Here is a 24,841-nt window from a genome sequence, read left to right on the forward strand (position 1 = left end):
TCTGGTCTCTTTCCCTCTGCAGTGTGGCTGTGTAATCCAGTTGGAAATCAAGGCACAGCAGAGATTGAGAGAAGGACCCATTCAAAAATAAACAAGATTTTTTATTGCACTAAGTACCAGAAACTGCTCTACACCAATTGCATTATTGATTTCCCTATATAAGACAGCTGAAGCCTAGATTTTCATCATGTGAATTAAGCTCAGGAAAAACATTCAAGTCAACAGGCACTGAAACCTCAGACCACGCTGAGTAACTTATCTGAGCTTGTGGTGGGCTCTGCCTGGATTCTGCAGTGAGCAACATCTATTGCATTGGCAATTTAATTAATTGACAATTGAAATTCCAGGAAGTCCTGTAGCAGTCCTGATGGCTTTATAGATTTCAACTCCTCCCAGACTCTCCCTGTCCATTTCTCATACAAGGCCTATAGCTTTTGTTTGTTGGATCAGATACTGCCTCCCAGTTTACTCTGTTTCAGATAATCCATCCCCAGTCCAAATCTCCCATCTTCTCAAGTTTAATGACCGAAGGAGTAATTTGTTAACACCCCCTGGGTTTGGTAGATTTGTTCTTTAAACCACCGGTGTTTTCTGTCTGGAAGTGTCCCTGCAATGCCAGAACATGCCTTTGTTCATATCAGACCCAGCCAGCACAGCTTTGTGAAAGGCAGGCCCTGCTTGACCAACCTGATCTCCTTCTGTGACAAGGTGACGCAGTTGGTGGCTGAGGAAAGGCTGTGGTTGTTGTCTGCCTAGACTTTGGCAAAGCCTTAACGCCATCTCCCACAACATTCTCCTGGAGAAACTGGCTGCTCATGGTATGGATGAGTACGCTGTTCACCATGAAAACAAACTGGCTGGAGATCCAGGCTGAGCGTAGTGGTGAATGGGTTCACATCCAGCCGACAGTGGTTCAAGTGCACCCTCAGCCTGTTTGCAGTCAACACCAAGTTGGGTGGGAGTGGCAGCAGGCTGGATCAATGGGCTGAGTCCAGTTCTATGAGGTTAAACAAGGCCAAGTGCTGAGTCCTGTGCTTAGGTCACAACAGCTCCAGGCAGCACTATGGGCTGGGGCAGAGTGGCTGGAAATCTGCCCAGTGGAAAAGACCTGGAGGTGCTGGTGACAGCAGCTGAGCATGAGTCAGCTTATGGCCAGGAAGGCCAATGGCATCCTGGCTTGTGTCTGTGGCCAGAAGGAGTAGGGAAGGATTTGTCCCCCTGTACTTGGCACTGTCGAGGCTGCACCTCAAATTCTGTGTCCAGTTCCCCTCACTACAAGGACTTTGAGGTGCTGGAGCGTGTCCAGAGAAGGGCAGTGGAGCAGAGGAAGTGTCTGGAGCACAAGGCTTATGGAGAGCAGCTGAGGCAGCTGGGAGTGTTTAGCCTGGAGGAAAGGAGGCTGGGGCACAAACACACACATCCCTCCACACTCCTCTTCAACTACCTGAATGGTGGAGATCATAGTGAGGTGAGGGTCAGCCCCTTTTCGCCATTAACAAGTGACAGGACAAGAGGAAATGGCATCAAGTTGTGCCAGTTTATCAACTGTTTGTTTTGAAGAAGAACAGCTGCTTCTCCTGAAGTTTTCCTCCAGCCTTATATCTTTGGTTTGCTTCAGTGCAATCAACTTGAATGCCAGTGGTGTTTTTGCTGGCAACAGATTGATCTCATAGCACAGTTCAGTCTTGTGTGGGTTTCCCAGGCAGATGTGAGCTTCTCTTGTTCTCCAAGCTATCTGGTTGTGAACTTGCGCAGAACAAGGTGATGTGCAAGTTGCTAAGCTGGAGCTACTGCACTTACTCTTCACAAAGTTCATTCATGTCTATGTGGAGTGCAGACAAAGCATGTTCAACTCCCCTTGGGAAAGCCACAACAACCCCTTAAAGACTACTCTGGATAAGTCTTTAATTATGGGATGTTTGAAAGTGCTAAGAGCTTTATACAAGAACCAAAACTAAGAGAGTAATTATTAAGAGAGTTACAAGAAAAGCATCTCACTGAAAATATTCTTCATACATCATCTTTAAACTTATTGTATAAAATAAAGAGCCAGAAACAAGAATGAAACCAGTATCTAGCTTTTCTTTCCTTGTGAGATGATGCAGCTGACTTGCTACTTCTTTTTAGTGCCATTTCAATGACTGGATAATGTTTGAGCAAAGACAAACTTAAAATGCAGACTGTGGGTGCTAGGTAGAATGTTAATAGAGGAAGAAATGGATGGAGCTTCTCTTTCAAAATGATTACGTGGCAGTGTTACAAAGCAAAAAGGCAAAATAGCTTTTTTTTGAGAGGATACAGAGCTTGATGGCTTTCCCAGTTTAATGGCACACTTTCAAAGTATTAAAAGTAATGAAGTACAGCTTCCCATTAAAGAAGCAGCGTGAACTGTTTGTCATGTGTCTGTCATGGATGCTGACTCCCATGCAGGAGGTGTTGTCTCTAGATCTTGGCAAATTTGTTTTGCCAAGCTCAGAATTGTCTTTGGTTTGGGAACTTACTGTCTTATTGCTATTGATGTTCTCTAAGAAAGAACCAAAAGGAGGACTGAAAACTGGGATGTGAGCACTTTGTATAAGTGCCTCGTCTCTTTATAGTAGTGGTAGTTCGTGGAATGCCAGTGTATTTGTCTGGATTCTCAACAGCACAGATGCTCCAGCTGCTTGCTTTGTGTGTGATACGCTGTGTCAGCCTTGTCACTTGTGTTTAAGGCTTCCTTTAACTGAATGACAGTGTAGCAGTGATACGACAGAGACATAGAAAAATGTAAACTTTTGGGGAAGCTCAAAGCTTGAAGGAGCTTCAGATGTTTTCCAGGGCAGAGCCTTGCCTGGAAGGAAGCAGGAGTACCTTCAGTCATTCTTTGCACTTGATAGAGGCGAAAAAGGGTGGAGGGAGATGTTGCATTGCCAATAGCAGGACCAGAAAGCACATACAGGGAGTGTGGGACGGGGCAACCTTGGCTTCAGTCTTTATTCTTTTTAACCATTTTTAGAGTATGGTGGTAAGTGGAAACTGCTCCATTATTTTGCCAAGAACTTCTTTGCACCGCTGCTGCCTGTGGCCTATGAAGACAAAGGGATGTTGTACATCTATGGTGTCTCAGATCTTCATGAGGACCACAAGCTGACTTTGAGGGTAAGTGACACCTACCTCACCATTCTTGTGTGCCTCCTGCAAAGATGTGAGAAGCTGAAACAAAAACGTATTTGTACAGACAAGCTCCAGTAAGGCCGTGCTCCAAACACCATGAGATTCTGCTCTAGTGTTTAATCTTAGGGGCAATGCTATTCTTTATTAAAGTAGTGTGTAGTGCTTCACAGAAGAAGGAATTTCTTTGCTTATAGCCTGTAGGTATAAGGCTGAAATGAACTATTCTGTTGAAATCTTAAAGGGATTGGTGGTTAAATAGAACAAAGTGTGAAAAATTTTACCTCACTACTTAATAAAACTGTTTCTGGTGTTAGAGCTAGATAACCTGATTAAGTAAGGGGGGAAAAAGGGATTGTACCATTGCCTACCAGTACTCAAACTGTACGGCTTTGGGAAAAAGGACTGGATTATTTTCTGAAATATGAACAGCACATCTTTAATTGGAAGTCACCTATGCATGTCACCATTTTTCAACTGATGCCTTAACTGTTTTCTGATAATGCAATAGAATCTGATAGGATTTTTAAGTCAGTATTTGGACTGCTGTGTTTTCTTGTAGACAACAATCATCCTTTTCAGCTTGTTATATTTTGTTGCTGTTAATCATATGGCAACCAGATCCAGGTGAATTTAGGGACCATTTTCCACTATGGGATATAGGTCCTGACATAAAGTGTGTCCCATGTGAAAACAGTGTGAGGGATGGAAAGACCTCAAGACCTGGAATAACTCGGTAGTCACTACTTGTTCCTAAACAGTCATTTTGTAACTAGCAGTATGTCAGCTCCTAGATCATTACTCTGTCTGGTGGGCTTCCATGAATTTTCAGATTCAGAAGGTTGCTTATATGGAGTAATATATGGTACAGAAAATGGTTGCAGTTTCTGGAGAGTTAGTTCTTGGAGTAGGACTGCACTTAATGAAATTGTTCATTTCTGGTCTGAGTTACTCTAACAGATGTAAATTCAGATTTTCTGATAGCATCAAAGAAGTGTTGGCAGTAGGATAGTTCTGATGAGTACTGTGTATTGCACTCCAAGAAGGTTTGGAACTTAACTTTTGAAAGGAGTTAAGATCTATTCCTGGCTGCACACTCCTGTTAAGGCAAAACATAACTGAAAATGTATGAACTAGAATGTTGTAATTCTCATTAAGTGCTTAATTCCCAAATTATGCCCTTTTAAAAAGGGTGTATTCATAATGCATGGATGATGTCTGGCAATGTATTTTGCTGTATTAATGTAACCTTCCTAATCCATTTTAAGATGATGGAGCTTGCTTCTGTTTAAGAGTGATTATGCAGAAGCTCTAGCGTACCCAGTTGAGTTACATCAGAAAACTCTGAGCAATCTCAAGAAAATCCTTTGTTTGAGTTTTATTTTAATCAAGGAAGGGAGGAAAAAGAGTCAACAAATTAGTCACTCAGTAATTCCATTTCCCAGCACTTCCTTGGCAGGAATTGGCTACCTCTTCCTCTCAAGGAGCCTGGAGAAAACAAAAAAAGTCTTGCAGATCAAGAGCAGCTCCAGACTGTTTGAAATGGACCTCTTGTTAGGTTTTTAGAACGATGCAATTTTTATGCTATATCTGTTGTGTAGTTTCTTGCTAGGTGGAAATCACCTGGTACTGTCAGAAAAACATCTGTTGTAATGAGCAATGTGAAATCTAGTATGCTGCATTGTTTCCACAGATGCAGCCTTTCTTCTAAGCTTTGTGCTCTCTCAATGTGCTTGATAGGTCATTGTGCACGCCTGGAGCTCTTTGGAGCCAGTATGCACCCTTGCCAAAGAAGGTGTGACTGTTAAAGCACAGAGTGCTGTCCCCATCTACAAAGAGTCCATCAGTGACCTTCTGGAAAGATGCAGAAATTGTACCAGGAAAAGCTGTGTTATTACTTTCTGTCTCGTGGGAGAAGATGGGCTCCAGAGCCCTACGAACCATTACTTCCTTTCATCATTCAAGGATGCTGTGGGATTAGAAAAGACCCAGCTTAGTGTAAGCATCAGTCATTCGAAATTACTGTATTTGGTTTTGCTAATCTTACTGTTTTGTGTTGCTTGCCGGCTGTGCAGTATGTGATTCCTCTGAGTGTTCTTGCTCCTTAGTTGTTGCTATTCTGGCTTCCAGGCTGAATTCAAAATCAGATTTTTTTCACGCTGGTGGGATTTGTTTGTGTTTTCTTTTGTCTGGGATTTATTTTGTTTTAAATAATGAAATTTCCCTTTCATTTGTTTAGATTGTCTTCCACCTTGCAGCATTGCTCCTTTCTTTCTTTTTGTCCCTAGACAGCAAAGAGTATCGTGACAAGTGTTCTGGCTTGCAGACAGCGCTGTATGTCAGGATTTAGGTGATCCTAGTTCAGTTGAGTGTGGAGTGCATTGTTGTCAGCAGTAGTTCCTCTGGGAGTGCTCACGCTCTCAGATCAGTGTAACATTGCTAACATGCACTTTTCCTTTCCTCCTCCTTCAAATCCCTGCCCTCCAGCAAGGGTTCTGATTTGCTTAATAGCGATTATTTCTTACTAGCTGGCAAGTGTGTCAGTCTCCTAAACAGGCACTAAAAGCATCAGTGTTGTATAACACTGTCATTTAGTCAATTTGCTGCTTTTTCCTAGATTTCTTCTGCTCCTAGCAAGCTTGCTGTATATAGAGAGAGCACGCATGGCCCGTGTGTGTGCACACACATTTTGTTAAGCCTCACTTCTTAGCATGTACATCTTATTGGAAAATTCATCATCAGATGGGCAGGATGGGGACCTTTGTGTTCTCAACATTTGGCTTTCCAAGTGCAGCTTTGCTCTTTAGTGCTAAGCTAAACAAGGGGGGAATAGAGGTCTAATCTCTTTGAATCTGGACCATCATAATTGCTTACAAAAAGAAAATGGGCCAGATTTTCCCTTCTTATCGCTTTCACGGCGGCACAACCTGTCTCCTGAGTATACAAAGAAAAGAAATCAGTTTGTTTTCATTTTTCTTTCATCTGGTGGTGCAATCTGGAGTCTGAGTCATGCTGTGGGGAGATTTTTTGTTTGTTTTGGTTTGGTTTTTTGGTTTAGGGATAATATCATCAATGACAAAAGCTCTGCAACTGGAGCATCCTTGGAAAATTTAATTCCTTTATCTTGTAACTGTGTTGTCTTTGCAATACTAATAAGGATAGCTAGCATAGCTAGATAAATGCAAAGTGGTCATTTTAAGAAATGCAGCTGTGATTAAAAACGACTGTTTTGCAAGAGGCTGGTACATCTATACTTAGCCACTAAAAAAACTAACTAGACTTTCAAATACATTGCTAATCCAAGAGCTGCTGTTCGTAGCATTGCTTTTCTAAAGCATCAAAAGCATTAGTATTTCTCCAGGAAACAAAATGTATAGAGGATGTGTGCTTTTTCTCCAAAAATGAATAGCGTTGCTTTTCTTGTAAAATCAGAACATGATGTCTGCACTGACTGTAATTCATCCTCTTTTTATAGATGGTTAATTGATATTTGAAAGTTATGTTGCATAATCATTCATTATGGTGAATGAGGAGTGCTGCATGAAAATGCATCGTGGTTGGGATTTTAAGTCTCTCTGAGATTTAAGTACTGATAGAACTTAATTTAAATCATTATACCTTGACTTGATTTTTTTACAACGATTTTTAAAAATATTTTACTTAATGAAGTATAAGGGCTTCAACTGCCATGATGTATTAAGATGAGATGGCTTTATGTCTTACTAGGATTTTTGCCATCTTTTGCTTCTGTGTGTTTCTATTATGTATATAGTTGAAAGGCAAGCTCTTTTAGTAGATAAAATTGATAAGCTGAGTGAAGTGTTGGTGAAAGAACAAATCTTTCAGTGCAGTAAGTACAGGATACCAGTAGTATGTAGAAGTCAGATTACCTTTATTCAGTTATTCTCATAAGAAGATGGCAAAGTGATAATACTTCTTGGCAGTTTTCCACAATCTGTAGTATTTTGTAGGAAATCTCTAGTAACATTTGCAGTTTTTGCATTATTCTTACACATGAAGAATATTAATTTTGATCAAATATGGTTGTTCAGCCTGTTTTACTGACATGCAGGTCTTTCCCAGTTTGGGTGTTACTGAGTCTTCTTTAACACTGTTTTTTTTTTTCTTTTAGTAACACAGTTTTTTAAATTTTTCTTTCAGGCCTCTGTATCCCAACAAGATGATATTTATATTTTCGCTCTTCAGACCACTGCAATTGCTCCTTTTGTAACTCTGGATGTAGGGAGCATAAAAGGCAGATTTAGTGATAATGGTTTCCTCATGACTGAAGAGAAGAAAATGGTTGTGTTTTATCCTTGGGAACCTACCAGTGTTGAAGAACTAGAAAGTTCACTAATCTTGACCTCTCTACTGGATGTTGTCTGAGACTACTTCATTTCCTTCTAGATAAAGAGTGAAACAGGAGGAGAAAAAAAAAAATTAGGAGATTTGACTGAAGTTGAAGTGTTATACACTTTGAGCTCGCTGAAGAACATACTGTCTTTTCCTGTCATGTGAATTTTAACTGCTGGTTCAATGTAAAGATACCAACAGCAAAGTTTACATATAATACATGTGGTGTATTGAAAGCACATCCATATTTTTTTCTAGTTTCACTATGCTGTAAGTGGAAATTCATTTTAGGATAACAGCAAGGTGTGCTGGGTGCAAGGGAGAAGGGCGGGGGGTGAAGCTGGGACTACCTCCAGTAGGCCACCGAGCTCCTCCATGGGCAGGTTGCTAAACATGTGGCTTGTCTGTCAGATGTGGTTTGAAATGCAGCTGGGATCTTGCAGGGGTTCCACAAGGATGCTCTGTGCCCCCAAGCAAATAGTTTGAACGAGTTAGAACATTAGAACCTTTGGAGTTGGAACGAGCTCTGCCGCTGATGGCCGATGACCATCGGTGTCATAAAAGCAGCCCTGGGCGATACCTGCTGGTGCTGTGGGGGTCTGGGGCGTGGAGGGAGCGGCTGTGTGTTCCATTGGGGAACTCAGAACGGGGCTGGATTACAGTTGTGACCACTTCTAATGGGCAGAGAGATGAGCGTATTGACTGGTACTTTGGTGTTAACCAAAACCGACATACTCGTGAGCAAGAGGGAAAACTGATAAATGAGAGTTTCTTACAAATGCTTTATTGGGTCACCAAAACAACTAATTGCAGTTGCATCTGATTCAAAACTAGTCCTAGTCAAAAGAAGACATGAAAACAATCAAAATATGGATGTGTATGTGCCAATGTTTATAGATTTTGTAAAATAAATAGGGTAAATGACAGTCATGAGTAAAACTTCGTTAATGCAAGCAGTGACAAAGGAAATGAAAAAGTTATTCTGAGAGGCATCATGGGCCAACAATACCAGAAAAATTCTTGAGTTTTTTTGGTGTCCCGGAATCAAAGCAGCAATAAAGTCAATATAAGGTAAGAATGAAAAAATGTGGAGAAAATATGATTAATATGTACTCCTGCAGTGTATTTTAGGAAAAGGGCAAGTTTGTTGATGTCTTTCTCTTACATCGATGGAGAAATGTCTCTTCCAGCAACATCAAGATAAGGCACTTAATAGTGTTAAATAAGTAAAACTTTGTAGGAATCACTTGTTTAAAGACAGTCACGAGGCCTATCTGGAGGTTAGTGATATTTGTTAATCTCAGCGTATGAGTGAAGTTTGAGATAGGTAGAAAAGAGCTTTTGGATTGCTAGAAGCAAAACCCATTCATTAATTTGGGTAACTGTGACCTCGTCTAGCCTGTCACAATTTTTAGGCAAAATCATGACAGAAATTATCTGGTACATGATTAATAAGTGATAAAGCAGCTATGCAAATGAATCCTACCAGCAAAGCTATATAGAACAGCGTTCTATTCTTTTTTTCCATGTTGCTTTCTGCAATTACCAGATTGACATTAGCAAGGTTTGGGCAATCTTTTAAATTATTTAAATTATTAAATTATTTTTGAAGGTCAGGAGCTTCCCTAAGGAGTAGGTCCATTATTTCTCACTGAAAATCTTTAATTCACCACTAGGTTCTGTTTTGAAAGATTAGCAATTGCTTAAGCCAAATGCTTGAACTCAAACCAGAATTTAAAAGGGAATGTTGGCTTCCATTATTGTTTTAATATCCTTAATATGTTCTTTTGGTTTCCTGGTGTTGTAGTAGGTGTGTATTTTTAGAAGCTGTTGTCTCCCCATGCAGCAGCAGCTGTAACGTGTGCTTTGGTTAACCATTTCCCCTTGGTACTTTTGCAGTGGCGTCCTGTGCTATACTTGGTTACGTTGTTCTGCCTTTGTCTCAGATCAGGGCAGAGATAGGAAGGCAGCGCTGGTACCCTGCACTCCTGTGGACACAACACACCCATCTTGCCAGCTGCGTGTTGTTACAGCTACAGCTGCACCTGTATTGCCAGTTGTCTGATGGTTTGGCAGCAGGAGCATTAGGAGGAGCATCTGGTGAGTGTCCTGGTTCTTGTCCTCAGTGCCATTCCATCACTGGTGGCAGCTGTGGAGGGGACTGGCCTCCTCAGTGTTCTTTCAGGGTGCTGCCTTGCAATGTGTTGTTAAGGACCAGTGAGTTCTCTTGTGCTGATGGCTTTTGTTTGCTCAAGGGCCCCTCTGGGCTGTTCTCCACTGATGGCAAAAGCAGCAGCCAGAGTGCCCCACAGCCATGACAAATGCCCTTCCAGAACAAAACTTGAGAGCAGGTTTGGGAAGAACACTGTATGGTGTTGGCTAATCTGTTGTCCTAAAACCATTCTCTGGCTGAGATTTGGCTCCAAACTCATTCTGGGCTTGCAGAGGCCATTCTGAACTCTAGAGGCCACCTGTTTGTTCATAATTTCTGGTACACAAGGAAGACTTACTTTGCTCCTGTTTACTGGATGTTCCAGCATATCCTTGGAAGGTTTTTCAAGTTCTGCATCTTCTCCAGGAAATAAGCATGCAGATGTATCTAAAAATTGCTCTCTAAGTAAGTGTTCATAGTTCTCTGTCAGTCTTTTTTGTTATCTGCTGTTTGCATACCTTGTGGTCTGGACAGATTTTCTGCCTTAGAGACACATCTTTCTTCAGTACTTCTGCTTCTGTTAGTTCCCTTTTGGTTTTGGAGATGTGTATCAGAGATCATTTCAGTGACTTGAAGCGGTGTCAGGAGCAGAGAAATGGGCCAATGAATGAGTTTCTTATATTCAGTACAGGAGAGCTGGGTTTTGAAGCTTACAAGCCAGCCTTTTTATTGTCAGAATCACTGTGTTGTTTCTTACCCGCTTAGGGAAACAGGAACTCATGGTTTGAAATTTTTAGGACAGGTTTCAGTCCAAGAGTTGTGTTTACATAACTTTGGTTTCCAGTCAGATGTTACAAGGTAGCAAAATGAAAACCCTGAATTCAGTCAGTTAGTGTGGAAAACCAAAACTTCAATGAAAAAAGGCCATCTCTCTAAGAAGTAGAGTCAGTTGAGATGTGTATCTGAACTAGTGCTCTTCTGCATTGTGCATATGGCAAGGGTGACTGGATGGCTGAAATCCTGTAGCAGTTAGGTTTACATGAGGCCATGGGAAACCTCTGCAGCCTTGGGAAAACATACTCCAGCCTGGCTCTAAGTGGGACATCAGGCTGCTTCATAATGCTGAATGGAGAAAATCAGCTCCTTGGTAATTAACTTCTGTCTTTTGCTGTAGGAATCTTTTGAAGCCAGCAAAAGTTTGGACTGTGCCATTGGCCATCACTCTAGAACTGCTTTATTTCAAGACATGATCATCCAGAAATGCCAGAACCTGTGGATGGTGGGTGAGTATTGACCACTGCACCCTGAGATAGCAAATGGGGACCACCATTCCTGTCACGTCACTTAGGGGAAGCAAGGAGAGTGGCTTTTTTCTTTAATCCGTGAAAAAAGCATTTTACTTTCCAAGGCAAGGGAGAAAAGACAGTTCATACACCACTACATGGAGGTAAGATTTTTATCCTTCCTGCAGTCCACAGAATCTCAGGATGCTGCCTAGAGCTTCCCAATTCCAGTGACTTCCAAGTTTGTAAATAGATGCCAGGAAACATACAGCTGTAGAAGCCAATTTAAATCAAGGGCACTTTAGCTTTCTGAATAATTCATTTTACATCAAATGTAGAGAAGATCTGCAGGGGTCTGTTGTCACAACTTTTGCTGCATTCCACAAGTTTCTGATGTTTATTACTGCAGTAGAGTTGCAGAATAACAGAGCGAGCTCTCTTTCACTGCATGTGCCGATTAAGTTTGGAAGTTTCTCTCTATAAGCCAGATGTAGACAGATGCTCTCAGTAGTATTTTTCTATCTCTAAACAAAGGGAAAAAACCTAGAAGTGTTAAAGCCTTTTGTATTAAATACACTGAAACTGAGAAGCTGCCAGACTGCCGTTTAAAGCACTTCAATACACAGGGCCTAGGGGACCTGCTGTGCACAATCACTAACCTGATAAACAGCTATCATGCAACATCTGATCATGGAGTGCTTTAAGGAAATGCAGATCCAGGTGTCCTTTGGTGGTTTAAAAGCAGAGCTGGTCACAACTAAAGCTAAAAGGTGTGAGTAACAGCTAGGATGCCATGGTGACCTGCAGGATTGTAAAAACCTCTGTAAAAATCTCTGCCAGCCCCCTGAGCTGTGCTGGAAATTCTGTGGAAGCAGAAGGTGTATTTTACTTGGCCAGTAGCTCTCCTAGGGCTCAAAAAGCCCTTCCACTCCTAGAATATGAGAACCTTTGTCTGTTTCTATTAGAGGTGAAATACAAAGAGAACACCGGAGAAGTACATTAATTGAACAAAAATCTATATGCCTTAGACATTGCCTAGATGAGGATTATACATACAAGAACTGAAAGAAAGAATGGCACTTTTCTATTACTCCTGTTCTCCGGAAATAATTAAAGTTCTCAGTAATTCAGCTGGATTATAAATTTAATTCAAAAGTAGTTTTTTCATTACTCATAGTTTAATTCATTACAGCAACTACTGCTCTAAACATAAACCTTGAGAATGGTTATCTTGATTCATTTTCTCAGGACACCCATGTTAATGAAGACTGAGCTGAGCCAAGAATGACCCTGTCAACACTCCATCTTTGTGCCACAAAAGGTGGCTAGAAGTAAGTAACAATGCCCCTCTTGGCTTTTTCATCATGAACTCTGATGCCTGTTCTGTTTAACTGGGCCAACATCAATAACAGGACCCTCACTATCTCAGAACTGATGTCAGATAAGAAGAAGCACTGCTCATGAGCACAGTTACTGCGGGAGATTCTAGATAGGCCAAAGGAGAGCTGTCTCATCAGAGATTTGCTGGGACACTAAATAGTTGGTTTCAGTGTAAATGATTCTCTGCTGCCATAATGGTGAGAACCAAAACAAGGCAGAGGATTTAATCTCAGAGCACAGCTGCTCAGCAATAGCTGATGGTCCTGCTCTCCCTCCATAAAAGATACTTTAGCTTTAAGACAGGTGGCTTCCAACCTTTAACTTACTTTAGTGCTTGGAAATGAGCATGATCTTATATCAATGCCTAAAACTGAGATGCTAAAACTTCAATACCTCTGCTTGAAAAGTAATTAAAATCACAGCAGGCACAGACAGGAGAATTAATTTTGGGGTTTTATTATAAAAGTAAAATAAAAATAAGCATTTAAAAAGCACGCTTTTTCAAAAAAGGAACAGATATAAAAAAAACTATTTACAAGTAGGAAAATGCCAAACTTGAAAAAATTTTGAATAAGAGGACCCAAAGTTAAGTTTAAATACATTATTTGAAATATACAAGATTCTTTTAGGATTCTCTTTTCTTTGAGTTGTCACTGTTGTGATTAAAGTAATGATTTTTCTTTGCCAGCTATTTTATAAGTTGTTTGCATGCAACTGTGCTGCAAAAATTATGAAGAGACCAGCTAGGAACTGTTATCCTCTGATTGCTCATGTGCTTATTAACCTCTTTAGTAAGTTTGTATTACGCATTAACAACTTCTTTGTCATCTGTAAAAGAAAGTCCTCACAGAGCAGGAGAGCTCAGTCAGTCTTTCACAGCGTCCAGTCCTGTGTATTAATGCAGCAGTGGAGCCCTGATTATTGTAAATGGCCTGTAAATGAACACAGTTAAATGTACTCGAGGAAGGTAGCAGTTAGGAGTCACATGCTGCAGGTGCCCTTTGTTCGGGTTCAGGTGGGATTCTTCCAGTGCACTTTCGGTTGTGATTTCCCTTCTCTCTGGCCAGGATGACACTGCTGGCATTTGAAATGTCCCACTTGTTCCTGTAACTGCACGTTGCCCATTGAAGATCACTCGTCAGCTATATAATTGCTTTGCCCTGAACTTTCCTGTCCGTAGCCCAGGGCCGTTTTGCCCAGTGTTAGTGGGGGTTTGCTGTTCAGAGAGTCTGAGTAAGTGAAGCTCAGCTTGCGGAAGGAGGTCTCCACACCGCTGTCACACGTGCTTTCGGTGTCTTGAAATCTGCTATTGTAGAGCTCACCTGAGGGACAGAGAAAAGGGAAATCATTTCTGTGGCTTGAGCAAGGTTGCTTTAGGAAAAGCCTAAGGAATACAAACCAACAGAGTTAAGCTCTTCTATAAGAAAATAACTCTAACATGAGGTATTATAATAGGAAAAGCTGTGCTGAATGTTTCCAGGCCACCAAAGTATGTGATCTGATGTACTGCTGGCAGAGATCGGCTTGCAGTTGGAGCTTGGATGGGATGAGAAGCCTGGTGCTCTGCTGGCACTGTACTGGGGCCAGGACTCTGCCCAACTGTGGCAGTCACAGGGCAAAAGGTTCTCTGGTTTTCTCAGAGTCCCAGTCTGTGTAATTGTACAGCTCCAGGATGAGGCTCCTAAAACTTGTAATTAATGTTATTTCAACTTACAGATTTCCTTTTGAGACAAACACTTGAACAGCTTTCATCTAGTAAGTGAGCCTGAAATAGGAACAAGTCAGTAGCATCTATCACCTGTGCAGGATCCACAGAAGGAGTGCCTGACTGCAAGAGCTGAAACTGAAGGTACGATGTGGGATCAGTGTGAAGAGCTGAACTCTTGTAAGAGTTCAGTCTTGTTTTTCTAAACAAACATCTTAAACAATGTGATGCCCTCCATTCATGTTGTAGAGAGAGTGGAACCCCTCAAGATTAATCTAAAGGGGCAATATGGGTACAAGCATATTTTTGAGTGGTGTGAAGATTTATTCCATGACTGACCAAATTGTTTTCTATAGAGAATAAACTGGCAATGTTAGACTGGAATGGAGTGACTGTGGTGGTGGTTTTTTTTTTTTCTTACCAGAAACACCTACAGTATTTTTACACAGGGTGTAAGTTTCCACATTAGGCTACAGGCAGCACTACTGGTGTTTGAACAGGAAAAAACAAAGGTTTTTGTTCCTAAACCTGGCCAGGCAGTCACTGAACAGCCCTGATGAAAAACTTCTCGCGACCTCTCTTTTTCTCTTAGTAGAGAGTTCCCTGCTTAAAACCACTGTAGGACTTCCATCACTGAAGATGCTCAGAACTCAACTGGACATAACATGGGCAACCTCATGCCATGCTCCACTGGCCCTGCTCTGAACAGGTACTTGGCCAGCAGGACTGCTTGAGGTTACAGAGGATGTGTAACTTAGGCCCTCCCCAGTTTCTTTGCCTACAGAAAACTGGGCCATTTTGGAGTGCTACACATGATGGAAGGAGAAATTTAATACTGAAGTCTTACCAAGAAGTTTAGGAGCCCAAAACATTTTTGTTTATCCAGCTAATGAGGGGGGGAAAAAAGTCAAAAGCTGAGGGCACTTGTACACACCTAGGAGATAATTGCCTATATTCCCAGTACATCCAAGGCATTACCATTAGCAAATGGCAGGTGTCTGGTTTTAGCAAAGGGCAGCAGTGTAATGACTATGGTGATGCAGGCATGCTGCTTTGTGGTCCATTTGTCCTCTCTTTCCTATGCCTAGCAGATATCTATGATGAGAGGAGTCACACTGCAGTAAAACTTTCTGAAACCAGTAAGCAGGTGAAGCTGTCTATGCAAGAAGGTGTGCAGTGCTAGATAGAGTGGGGAGGGAGGACTGAAAATAAGTCTTAAATAAAGCTCTTCATGTTTTGCTGTCAATTTTACCTGTCTCTCCATTTGCAAAGGTGAGCGGTGATGATGGAAGAGTTTTTGCTGTACTGTCCTCCAGGGAAGATGGTCTGTGTGGGATGGATAGTGCTTCCTGAATTATTTTTATGGCTTCTGTGTGATCCATCTGTCTCAAAGCAGTGATCAGCTCTTGAACTGTACCACCAGAAACCTGAAAGAGCAGACATCAGATGTTCAGCATCATCCAGGCTAGCTAAAACTGCAGGGCTGCACTGTCTCACTTGGGAGGACAAGGTTCTCTAGGTGTATTTAATATTCTTTATAACCTCTTACAGCACATTACCTCATAATTATCTAGCAGAGTCTTTGATGGGGAAGGGCTCAACCTGAAGGCATTATTAAGTATGCCAAGACCCAGTTTTTGTGCTAGGGTGGACCAGTTTTTAGTTGGATCAGGCACTTCTAATAGTTTGTAAAGCTGCATCTTCGAATTCTCATTCAGCTCTCTCAAATGTCCTGGGGAACAGAGAACTATGTTAGTTTATTATTTATACAAATCATGCACCGGTTCATTTTTAAGCAGAAACAAAGCCAAACTGAAGACTATTTGAGACTCCAATCCCAGCATTTACAAATGTATTGCTGCAATACTGCAAATGTACTCCTTGTCCTTGAGACATCTTAAGGGAATCATGCTCATTCTGTGTGCAAGGGAGTGGGAGGGCAACTCTTCTCTCTCACCAGCTCCGTTAGGGGCTGTTGCAGGGCAATGTCTTCTGCCACTACAGTTTCAGTCCTCAATTATTAGAGGGATATTGCCAAGTCTTTAAAGGTGTTACCTTGTGTGAGTAAGTCCTCCAAAACCTCTGCTGACTCGTAGGGCTTGCCATTTAATATGTCATACACCTAAGAGAATATATTAAAGTGAGTATTTAGTGTCCATTAAGTTTCAGCAGTGTTATATAAAACCCCAATTCCATTTGTAAATCAGCATTTTTCCCTCTCCCAGGCTCTGTATGATTAAGGATACTGTAGAAAACCTGTGCTAAACTTAAGGGAGAAATCTTGAGAAGTTACTCTCCCTTTATTTTAAGCTGTGTCCTGTGGCAACCATGTTCAAGACAAGAGGAAGTCTTGGCAGTAAATAAATGGCAGTAGCAGTGGCTAAGCAAGGAGCTGCTGCCTGTCTGCAACTAGTCATTTGAAACAAAGCCTGGGTTAGATTTTCACCTAAGGCTGGTACCACTCCCCAGCTCCCAGATGATTATAGAGATGCTGACTTCTTACCCTTAACACTCACACCAAGCCAAATGCACAAACAATCAGCTTAATCACTGTTTGGGTAGAACACAGGAGTTCATTTTCCCACTGAAGAACACTCAGTGAAGAAACCCACTGGAGAATGGGCCTTCAAGCACAAGCTACCCATCCAACTAAACACTTTCCCACACTGAAGTTCTAGTGCAGCTACTTCAAGAACTGCCTGATCATTTTTTCAGCAGCATTAGTCAGTCCAGAGCAGCTTTCTTCCAGTGCTGTTCCATCAGGGGAGTTTTATGGTTGAATTAGCTTAATTTTTGATGGCAAATTAGTCGAATTAATTGAAATAATTTCAGATGCATGAAAGGAGCTGGCAGAGAGAACTGAACTACCCTTTATAATTAGGAAAAAAACCAACAAAAAACTAAAAGTGAAAACAGACCACATACCTCACAGTTAGCTGCCATATCCAGTGGTGTTGTTCCAGGTACAATCCCTTCATCATCATCTTCATCATCTTTCACATCATCTAGATCAAACAAAGGCTCAAAGTTCTCAATGTGAGGATTTGCACCTGAAAAACAAGGGGGAGGGGTGGGAAGGGCTTCAAGTTGCTTCTCAATAATATTTAAAATATGCATTCTATGTATTGAATGGTAAATCAACTAATTTAGCTACTCCAGGTAAATTATATTTTATATTAAGCTAGCAAGTATCTCTTTGTATCAATTACATTTAAATGCTGTCACATCTCTGTACAATGCTACTCTTTTAGAAAAAGGGAAAAAAGCTGACAAGCTGAGCCTTAGGGCCCAAAGAGCGAGCTTGGGTTCTATCAGCTGACTTCCAGTCCCATCTTGCCTCACACAGCACAGCATGAATGTGATGAAGGGATGGTGTGGCGCTGCTTTTTAGAGTGTCAGAGAAAGTGGGGGTGTGTTCAAAAGACCAAGCAGACAGCCTCAGCAACAGGAGGCTTGGATTTCTGTTTCAGAGGAGAAAAATCAGGTTTAAATAAAATTGACAGAATGTTCCAATAAATATGCCAACCTAATTCTTCCAAAGTGACAGCACTAGGAGACACTAACAAGTTCATGCTTCAGTGATGGGTTGGTTTTTTTTTTGCTTTTTGTTTCTAAAGCAGTCCAACACTTATCCCAGATACATAAAAATATCTCTTCTCCACTTTTTCAGCTATAAAAGCTACAAAAGAGACTCAAAAAATCTTCACAAGGTCCTCATGAGTTTTTTTTTTTTTTTTGACCAACATAATTTGCCTTTTTAGCCATTAGATGGTGCTGAAGAGTGATTAGTATAGCACCTCAGAGCAGGACTTTCTGAGGAAATTCAGACCTTCTTGCTTTTAACATCTGACTTCCTCCACCCATTAAACAAGTTCACTGCCACATTATTTTCTGCTTGCAGCCTTATAACTTGAATTGTCACTGTGAAAGAAAAGTCTCCAGCAAAGATTTATTTCCATACCTGCTGCTTTGAGAACTGCTGCCAATTTTGTTGAGCCCCTTCCAGCTGCTATGTGAAGCGGAGTTGTCCCATCATATGTAGTGCTGTCCACATCAGCATCACCCTAAGTTTTTATTGAATGGCAAAAAAAGAAAAGAAATCTGTACAATGCAGCTGCAGAGGCTCATGTCAGCATAAACACTGCTAGTGTGCAAATAAGCACCATTCCACTGGTTGCATAAAAACTGTAATTGTTGACTGAAAAGAAGGAATTAGAAAGTAACTACAACTGTCTGCGTGCAAAGGGTGGTAGTGTGCTCCAGTGTTAGAGCAGGAGGCACAATCTGTATCTCCAAATAGGTCAGGCACATAAAAGCCACTTTGCATCCCCTGTAAAAGTTCTGCCAGCTGATTGCCCATGGCCTTTGGAGCCCGAGTGGTGTGCACAGAATCCTGCTGCTCACCAGAAGAGCAGCCAGGCTGGCACATCCATGCATGAACATAGAGGAAAGCTACACAGCCAGCTGGGGTGTGTAAAATTAAGGATACCAGGCTCAAGGTGTTAGGATGAGACAAATATTTATAGATTACACAACTCTATCTCTGTGTACGGCTCTCTACATGTTTTACTTCACACAGAAGAAGGGATGAACTTGTTCATGGCAACTTCCGTGCCTGCCAGGATTACTCAGTGCAAATTACACATGGCATATGCAGTCAGGTTAGGGTCACAAACTTTATATTCCTCAACTTGAGCAAAAGTTTCACCAGCAGTGAACAAAACCATAACGTTACCAGTAACTTTGCCAGTTCAAGTAATCTAGTCAATAAACAGGAACCTCCCCCCTTACTCTGTTTTTCTGAAGCACTCAAGGATTGTCAACAGCTTTTAAATATATAATTGAAAAGACCTGGAAGAAAGAAATTGTGCCCTTACCTCAAGCAAAAGGCAGCCTGCCAAGGGGATGTTCTCTTGTTCAACAGCCAAATGCAATGCAGTTCGTCCAGATTTTTGTTCCTGAGCATTGACGTTAACTCTAGCAGCAATCAGCTGTTTGAGGCAGGACAGGCTATTTGCCATCACCACCATGTGAATTGCACTGAGACCTACACAAAACAAAACCCATCCATCATCTGCATTAGTATTTGTAAAATTCAGAAATGTCAGAATGATGAGTTTCAAAGTGAGAAAATTGTAAACTGAGTTACAGTTACTATAGTTACCTGAGCAGAAGTAACATATTTTGCCTGCTTATACACTAAAAGATGATAGAATTGATAAAAGAATCATAGAAGTGTTTGGGTTGGAAAGGACCTCAAAGATCATCTAGTTCCACCCCATTCCTGCCATGGGCAGGGACACCTTCCACCAGACCAAGCTGCTCAAAGACCCGTCCAACCTGGCCTAGAAGCTACTTTCAGGAAAGAGGCATCCACAGCTTGTCTGGGCAACCTGTTCCAGTGTCTCAACATCCCGACAGTTCCACCCTTCCACCCTCACAGTGAGGCATTTCTGTCTTGTATCTAATCTAAACCCACCCTCTGTCAGTTCCCTACCCCATCTCTTAAAACACCTCTCTCCAGCTTTCCTCTAGGCTCCCTTTAGGTACTTGAAGTTGCTGTAAGGTCTCCTTGAAGCCTTTTCTTCTCCAGGCTGAGCAGCCCCAGCTCTCCCAGCCTGTCTGCAGAGGAGAGGTGTTAAAGCACTCTGAGCATCTTCACACCTTCCTCTGGCCCTGCTCCAACAAGCCCATGTCCTTCCTATTTGTGCTGGGGGCCCCAGACCCTAAGGGAGTAGTCCAGGTGGAGGCTCAGGAGAAATTTAATGGTGCTAATAAATACGTTCTTTGTGCATAAATTGGAACTTGGAGAGTCAAAATCATGCAAGGAAAAAAAAAAAAATCAGATTACAAGGTGGAAGAGAAGGCAGGAACTACAGAGCTCACCTAGAGCATCTTTTTTTTTACCTCAAGAGAATAGCCTTAAAAAGAAAATAATCTGCATCTTGGTACTAAAAAAGTAGGTACCCCACACTGGCCTCATCTGCTACTAAACATTTCTTCTAGAAGATGATCTGGAGAGTAACTGGTATATTTTAGTATAATCCTCCTGTAAGGTCACAGTGATTTGACACCTCAAGAATACCTGAACCACAAAGATAATAATAAAGCCTTTTATTTAAAAACCAACCAACTAACCCACCCCCAACCAAAAAAAAATCCTCTCTCTCTGAAGAACTGAACAGTTTTTTAAATCCACAGTGACAATTTTAAGTCAGACATTTTACACTCTATTAGAGCAGGAGCACTAAATTGAAGTCCCCTGTGCACTGAAAAATGGGAGAACAGTCTCTTTGTGGTTATTTTACAGGCTCTAATTCTGTGTGGTGACAAAGTACCAGATATGAAACTCAATACTAGTCCAGAAACTGTTTTAAGGGGATTTTGCTCACTAGACAGGAAGAAACATTTTCTTCTGGGGGTGGTTTTTTTTTAAAAAAACCAAAGGTGGGATAAGGAGTAAGATGAACACAGTGCTTGAGGTTCTGTGAGATTGAAGAGAATATACAGTGACAAAAATTCAAATCCATACTGTCATGTGACCATTACCAATCTTTCTGTTCTGCATAATCAGAAAACTGACACACTTGTGCTCTCATATCTGTGCTTGCAGGCATATAAAAACCAAGGACAGCATATGCAAAATGGGGAAAGATGTTATTTTCGGAGTCTCTATCTACCTGTGTAACAACAGGGTGTTGGCAAGAATTGTGGTGTGTTTGTGTAGAAGGAGAGTATAAAATACAGCCATTATCTTTCCATACCTTCACCATTGGGGAGGTTGACCATTGGAGATACCTTCTCATGCCTGAGGAGTAGACCCAAAATCTTGTCATCTCCTTCAGTAGCAGCTAAATGTAAGACGGAATTGCCGTGGCGATCCAGAAGGCTGACATCCGCTCCAGCCCTCAGCAAATCTTCCACCACCTTTGCCTGCTTTGTGATTACTGCCAGGTGCAGGGGAGTCTGCAAGTGACAGAAGCAAGCCGTGAGAAGAGAAGTAACAGCTCCATCACTTGTACAGAAATCTCTGAAAGCCATAAAAGCTCCTAGCGTGAGAAGATTGTACACATATGCAAGCTTTTAGTTCTTTGGCTATGAGTGGTGTAACTTCTTTTCTACTGCATACTACAAATAGGGTTTCTACTTACTGGAAATAAAAGCTGCCTTGCCAGTGTCAGCATTTGGACTTTGGGAGGAACAAAGATGTTGTCTACTCTACAAGCCAGGGCACTGACCTGGCTATTTGAGCACTGCAGTGCAAGGGACTTGGGAAATGAGGTAATTCCTGTGCCCCCCCCACACTGCAACCCTGCTTCCACAGCTGCCCCATCACCAAGCTCATTCTGCTCCTGCATCAGAGATATGCAGCCATGGGCATAGGAGTTCCTCATCCTTCAAAATGGCTGCACAAAAGAGAAAAATCCTGCAGTGCTGTGCACTTGTCAAAGTGCAGAACAACTGTGCATTTATGCCGTGTGTGTTGAAGTAGCTGATCCCATTTGAACGTTCCCCATTTTTGCGCACCTGCAGCACTGAGCAACGCTCAGGCTGAGAGGATTTGGGGCCTTCCAAAGGCTGGTTGCATGCTGCATTCTTGTCAGTTCTGAGCAGCATCATACTGAACATATATATGCATGTTTTTAACAGTAAGCTAGTGAGGTCTGGGAAATGGTATTTCCAATACTAAAATAATTTAAAAATTGAGTAAGTTTCCATATCTAGATTATATTGAAAGAGAATTATATTAATCTTTTTAAAAAAAGACTAATTCCAGCTCTGTACATATTAGCTTGTGTTTGTCAATGGATCTGTCAACATATTTGCAATTAATTACTGCATCTGTAAGATATATGTCAGCTTTCAGAATATCTGTAGAGAAGGCAAATTCCAGCCCAAGCCTCTCCTCCATCAATGGCTTAAGGTTTAAGTTGAAGTTAGGAAGAACTGTAGAGATTCTGGTAGTCAGGGATTTATTTCCCGCTTAGAGCCCAGCTTTGCTTGCTGTTTCTGTTAAATACAGGTCACAGAATTAAATTCAGAATCTTCTGCTTGCTTTCAGCAGCCTCCACATTTCAAACTTGCTTTATAAGCACATAAAAATGTGAAGGAAAACAGAGAATTCAAAATAAACCTTCTGGCACTACCTGTACGGAATTTAAAACCTGCCTTTACTGCAAAACAAATGACACAAGTGTCAGAGTGCTGCTCAGTGGTGTGCACAATCTCTTTAAAAGACATTCTTGTCCAGGCATGTTCCCATAGCTCTTTTTAAAACTTGAGTTACAATACAAACAGGCCAAACTATAGTTGAGGAGACAGAACCGTGCCTGCCAGTTCTTTTCCTCCTAGGTAAAAGACAAGGGGATGGGCTTTTCTCAGTTACTGCAGCAATGAAAGGGGAATCTTGGTGCTCACGTGATGGGCACAAATACAATCTGGGCTGTAGGATGAGCATAGGTTATTATGGCTTCCACATGTGCCTATAGATAACTGGTGACGCAGGAACTGACTCATGATCCCAAGTTAACCAATGTCAGAAAGGTCAGAGGAGCCCGGAGCTGGCACACTGTGATCCATACCTCTGGTTTAGTAACAAGAAGCCAAATTCTGAAGCTATTAACTGAAAATTTTACTCTTTTTGGCCAGTTCCACAGTTAACGCATGAAGACACTTCCATTACCATCAAGGAGAGTTACAGACTAAACCAGTGAAAACATGCTCTCTTTCCTCCACAACCTTCAAATAGATCCTTGTTTCTAAACTTGTTTGCATCAGTCTGATCTCTTCCCACAGACAGCAAGTTGTGCAATTTCTTTTTTACTGGCTGAACAATCAGCAACACTTTCACCCCCACAAGTGCGCACCTGATAGAGGTCATTTCTCATGTTAATGATGCTGTTGTAATTCAGATCGGGCATAACTTCCAAGAGGTTTTTCACCAGCTCAGTATGAAGGTGGATAATTGCTAAATGAAGGACACTGAAACAAACAAAAAATAGATTAGCAAATTCACACTGTTTTCAAACTTACTGCAAAAGTTTCAAGGCTTTGCTGTAGACCTGACTGCATTCTGATATAAACACTTGACTATTAGAGGTAATAATTCCAGCACTAAGTTCCAACACCGAAAATTAATATCAGCATTAAAAAAAAGCAGATCAGAAGGTACCTGTTTAATCCTTCAATCGCAAAAGGAAGCTCAGGATGCCTTTTGCTGGCCCTCAGCATTACTTTACTACTAGGCTAACACATAAAATGTGCGGCATGAAACAATTGTTTCAGAAATCCTCAGATTCTCTGCTGGTTTGCTGTTTTTTCATATTTTGAAATATGCAGCAGATAAACACTTCTTACTGTCAAAACCTTCCTGCAGAATTTCCACAAGCCTCTCTGCTATCAAAACAGATTTTCCCTTGGGGGTTTCCCCAGATGTGTGGGTTTTTCTTTATTTCGTTTTCAAACCGAAAAATTACTAAGGACTCAGGCCCAGTGACTAACAACCACAGGATTTGCAGCAGTGGCCAGGGGCATCCTGCCAAAAAAGCACCTGTTTTGAGACATGAGCGACTGCACAGCAATGCACTTTACTTCTCCTGGGTTAATGCAAAGGCCCTTCCTGTGCTCTTCTCCAAAGGCAGATCCCTCACCACCAGCCTGAGTGGCTGGATGTGCAAGATGGCACCAGGAAAAAGCAGGCTGTGAATCCTATCACCCCTGTCCTACAGAGCTCCGTTTGCCTTAGCACTTCATTTGAAAATCATGCCCTTTGTTTTGAAACATATTCTGCCAAGAGCTTCCTTGGTCAGTGCTGGCCAGCTTCTAGACTCATCATTTTAGCAAGTTGCTGCTGACACAAAATATCAACACAGGACATGTGGTGTGTCTGTTATGCCACCCCAGAAATACCTGAACAGTCTCAGATTTACACTTTTGTCAGAAAAATTAAAAGAATCTCCACGCTATTCAAGGCAAGGAGTCATCCTGAAATTGAGACAGAGAGCAGGCAAAACCAGAGATATTTTTAAAAAGAGAAGAAGATAATTGACAAACCAAACTCATCCTTAAAGGGTGTTTTTATTGATTCTATATACTGCCACTGGAAGTATTATGGCACCTTCCCTCCTTCAACTCCCCAGTGCTGTTCAAACAGTCCCACCATTACTGGAAAAGTGCTGTGATATCCTCTGCTGATAGATGCTTTTTATTATGCTCTGTATCATGCTGACATTTTATTTACAAATCTCACTACAGAAACACATTTGTTCTTCTACTGCTTTTAGTTCTCATTTCAGCAGCAAGAATTTTAATTTTACCGTACCATTATATGTGATGCTGCTGACTAGATCACAAAGGTCACTTCCATTTCTTAAACATTCCTCCATGAAAACCTGCATTTGAGCACCACTGTATAGCCATCAGATATCTACAGAGCAGTGTTACTGGTGCAAATGCAGTCACAGCCAGTGTTACTGAGTGTCCACTGTAAATATACACTAATCACAGGTTGCTGGGTTCTGTCTCAAAGCCATAAATTGTTGACAGCAAAGTTGTTTTAAAGGCTTAAGAAAAAAATTCCTAGTTGCCATATCATTTTAATGATTAAAGTGAAAATCAGGGCAATTTATTAATTAATTTTGACCTTTTTCTTCTCCCCCAAGACAGCCGGAAGACAATCACCAAAGCTTCACTTTGTTAAAAAGTTGTGAAGTAATGCAGATGTATATTATGCTCACAGAATAAATCCATCTCAGGAGAAAGGTAATGTGAACTTAAGCCTCACATACTTGAAGGTACTTCTTGATCCAGCAAGAAAAC

General features: G+C 41.4%; 2 protein-coding genes across 13 annotated transcripts in view; one reads left to right on the plus strand and one right to left on the minus strand.

Moving 5' to 3' along the window:
- Positions 1-24,841, plus strand: part of MANBA (mannosidase beta) — a 70,480-nt gene that overhangs the window by 44,334 nt on the left and 1,305 nt on the right. For 5 of the 9 annotated variants that reach the window (XM_040064405.2, XM_040064412.2, XM_040064404.2 and 2 more), the window contains 7 exons: positions 2,996-3,138; positions 4,891-5,148; positions 7,312-9,603; positions 10,830-10,938; positions 12,187-12,269; positions 14,035-14,167; positions 24,685-24,784. In XM_040064405.2, the coding sequence (XP_039920339.1) occupies positions 2,996-3,138; positions 4,891-5,148; positions 7,312-7,536 (626 nt within the window). In that variant the 3' untranslated portion in view covers positions 7,537-9,603; positions 10,830-10,938; positions 12,187-12,269; positions 14,035-14,167; positions 24,685-24,784. Of the gene's footprint in view, positions 1-2,995; positions 3,139-4,890; positions 5,149-7,311; positions 9,604-10,829; positions 10,939-12,186; positions 12,270-14,034; positions 14,168-14,615; positions 14,706-24,684; positions 24,785-24,841 lie in introns of those variants that run through there. The other 4 variants (XM_040064406.2, XM_040064409.2, XM_040064402.2 and 1 more) reach the window with 4 other exon arrangements.
- The window catches only part of NFKB1 (nuclear factor kappa B subunit 1), a 57,726-nt gene continuing 45,673 nt past the window's right edge, over positions 12,789-24,841 (minus strand). For 3 of the 4 annotated variants that reach the window (XM_058420675.1, XM_040064401.1, XM_040064400.1), the window contains exons 16-24: positions 22,891-23,005; positions 20,788-20,989; positions 18,901-19,070; positions 17,985-18,087; positions 16,949-17,073; positions 16,079-16,145; positions 15,583-15,755; positions 15,276-15,450; positions 12,795-13,640 (exon numbers count right to left, since the gene is read on the minus strand). In XM_058420675.1, coding sequence (XP_058276658.1) covers positions 13,450-13,640; positions 15,276-15,450; positions 15,583-15,755; positions 16,079-16,145; positions 16,949-17,073; positions 17,985-18,087; positions 18,901-19,070; positions 20,788-20,989; positions 22,891-23,005 — 1,321 coding nt within the window. In that variant the 3' untranslated portion in view covers positions 12,795-13,449. Of the gene's footprint in view, positions 13,641-15,275; positions 15,451-15,582; positions 15,756-16,078; positions 16,146-16,948; positions 17,074-17,984; positions 18,088-18,900; positions 19,071-20,787; positions 20,990-22,890; positions 23,006-24,841 lie in introns of all 4 variants that reach the window. The other variant, XM_040064399.2, reaches the window with a different exon arrangement.

The sequence above is a fragment of the Hirundo rustica genome, chromosome 5, assembly GCF_015227805.2.
Source record: "Hirundo rustica isolate bHirRus1 chromosome 5, bHirRus1.pri.v3, whole genome shotgun sequence".
Lineage (NCBI taxonomy): Eukaryota > Metazoa > Chordata > Aves > Passeriformes > Hirundinidae > Hirundo > Hirundo rustica.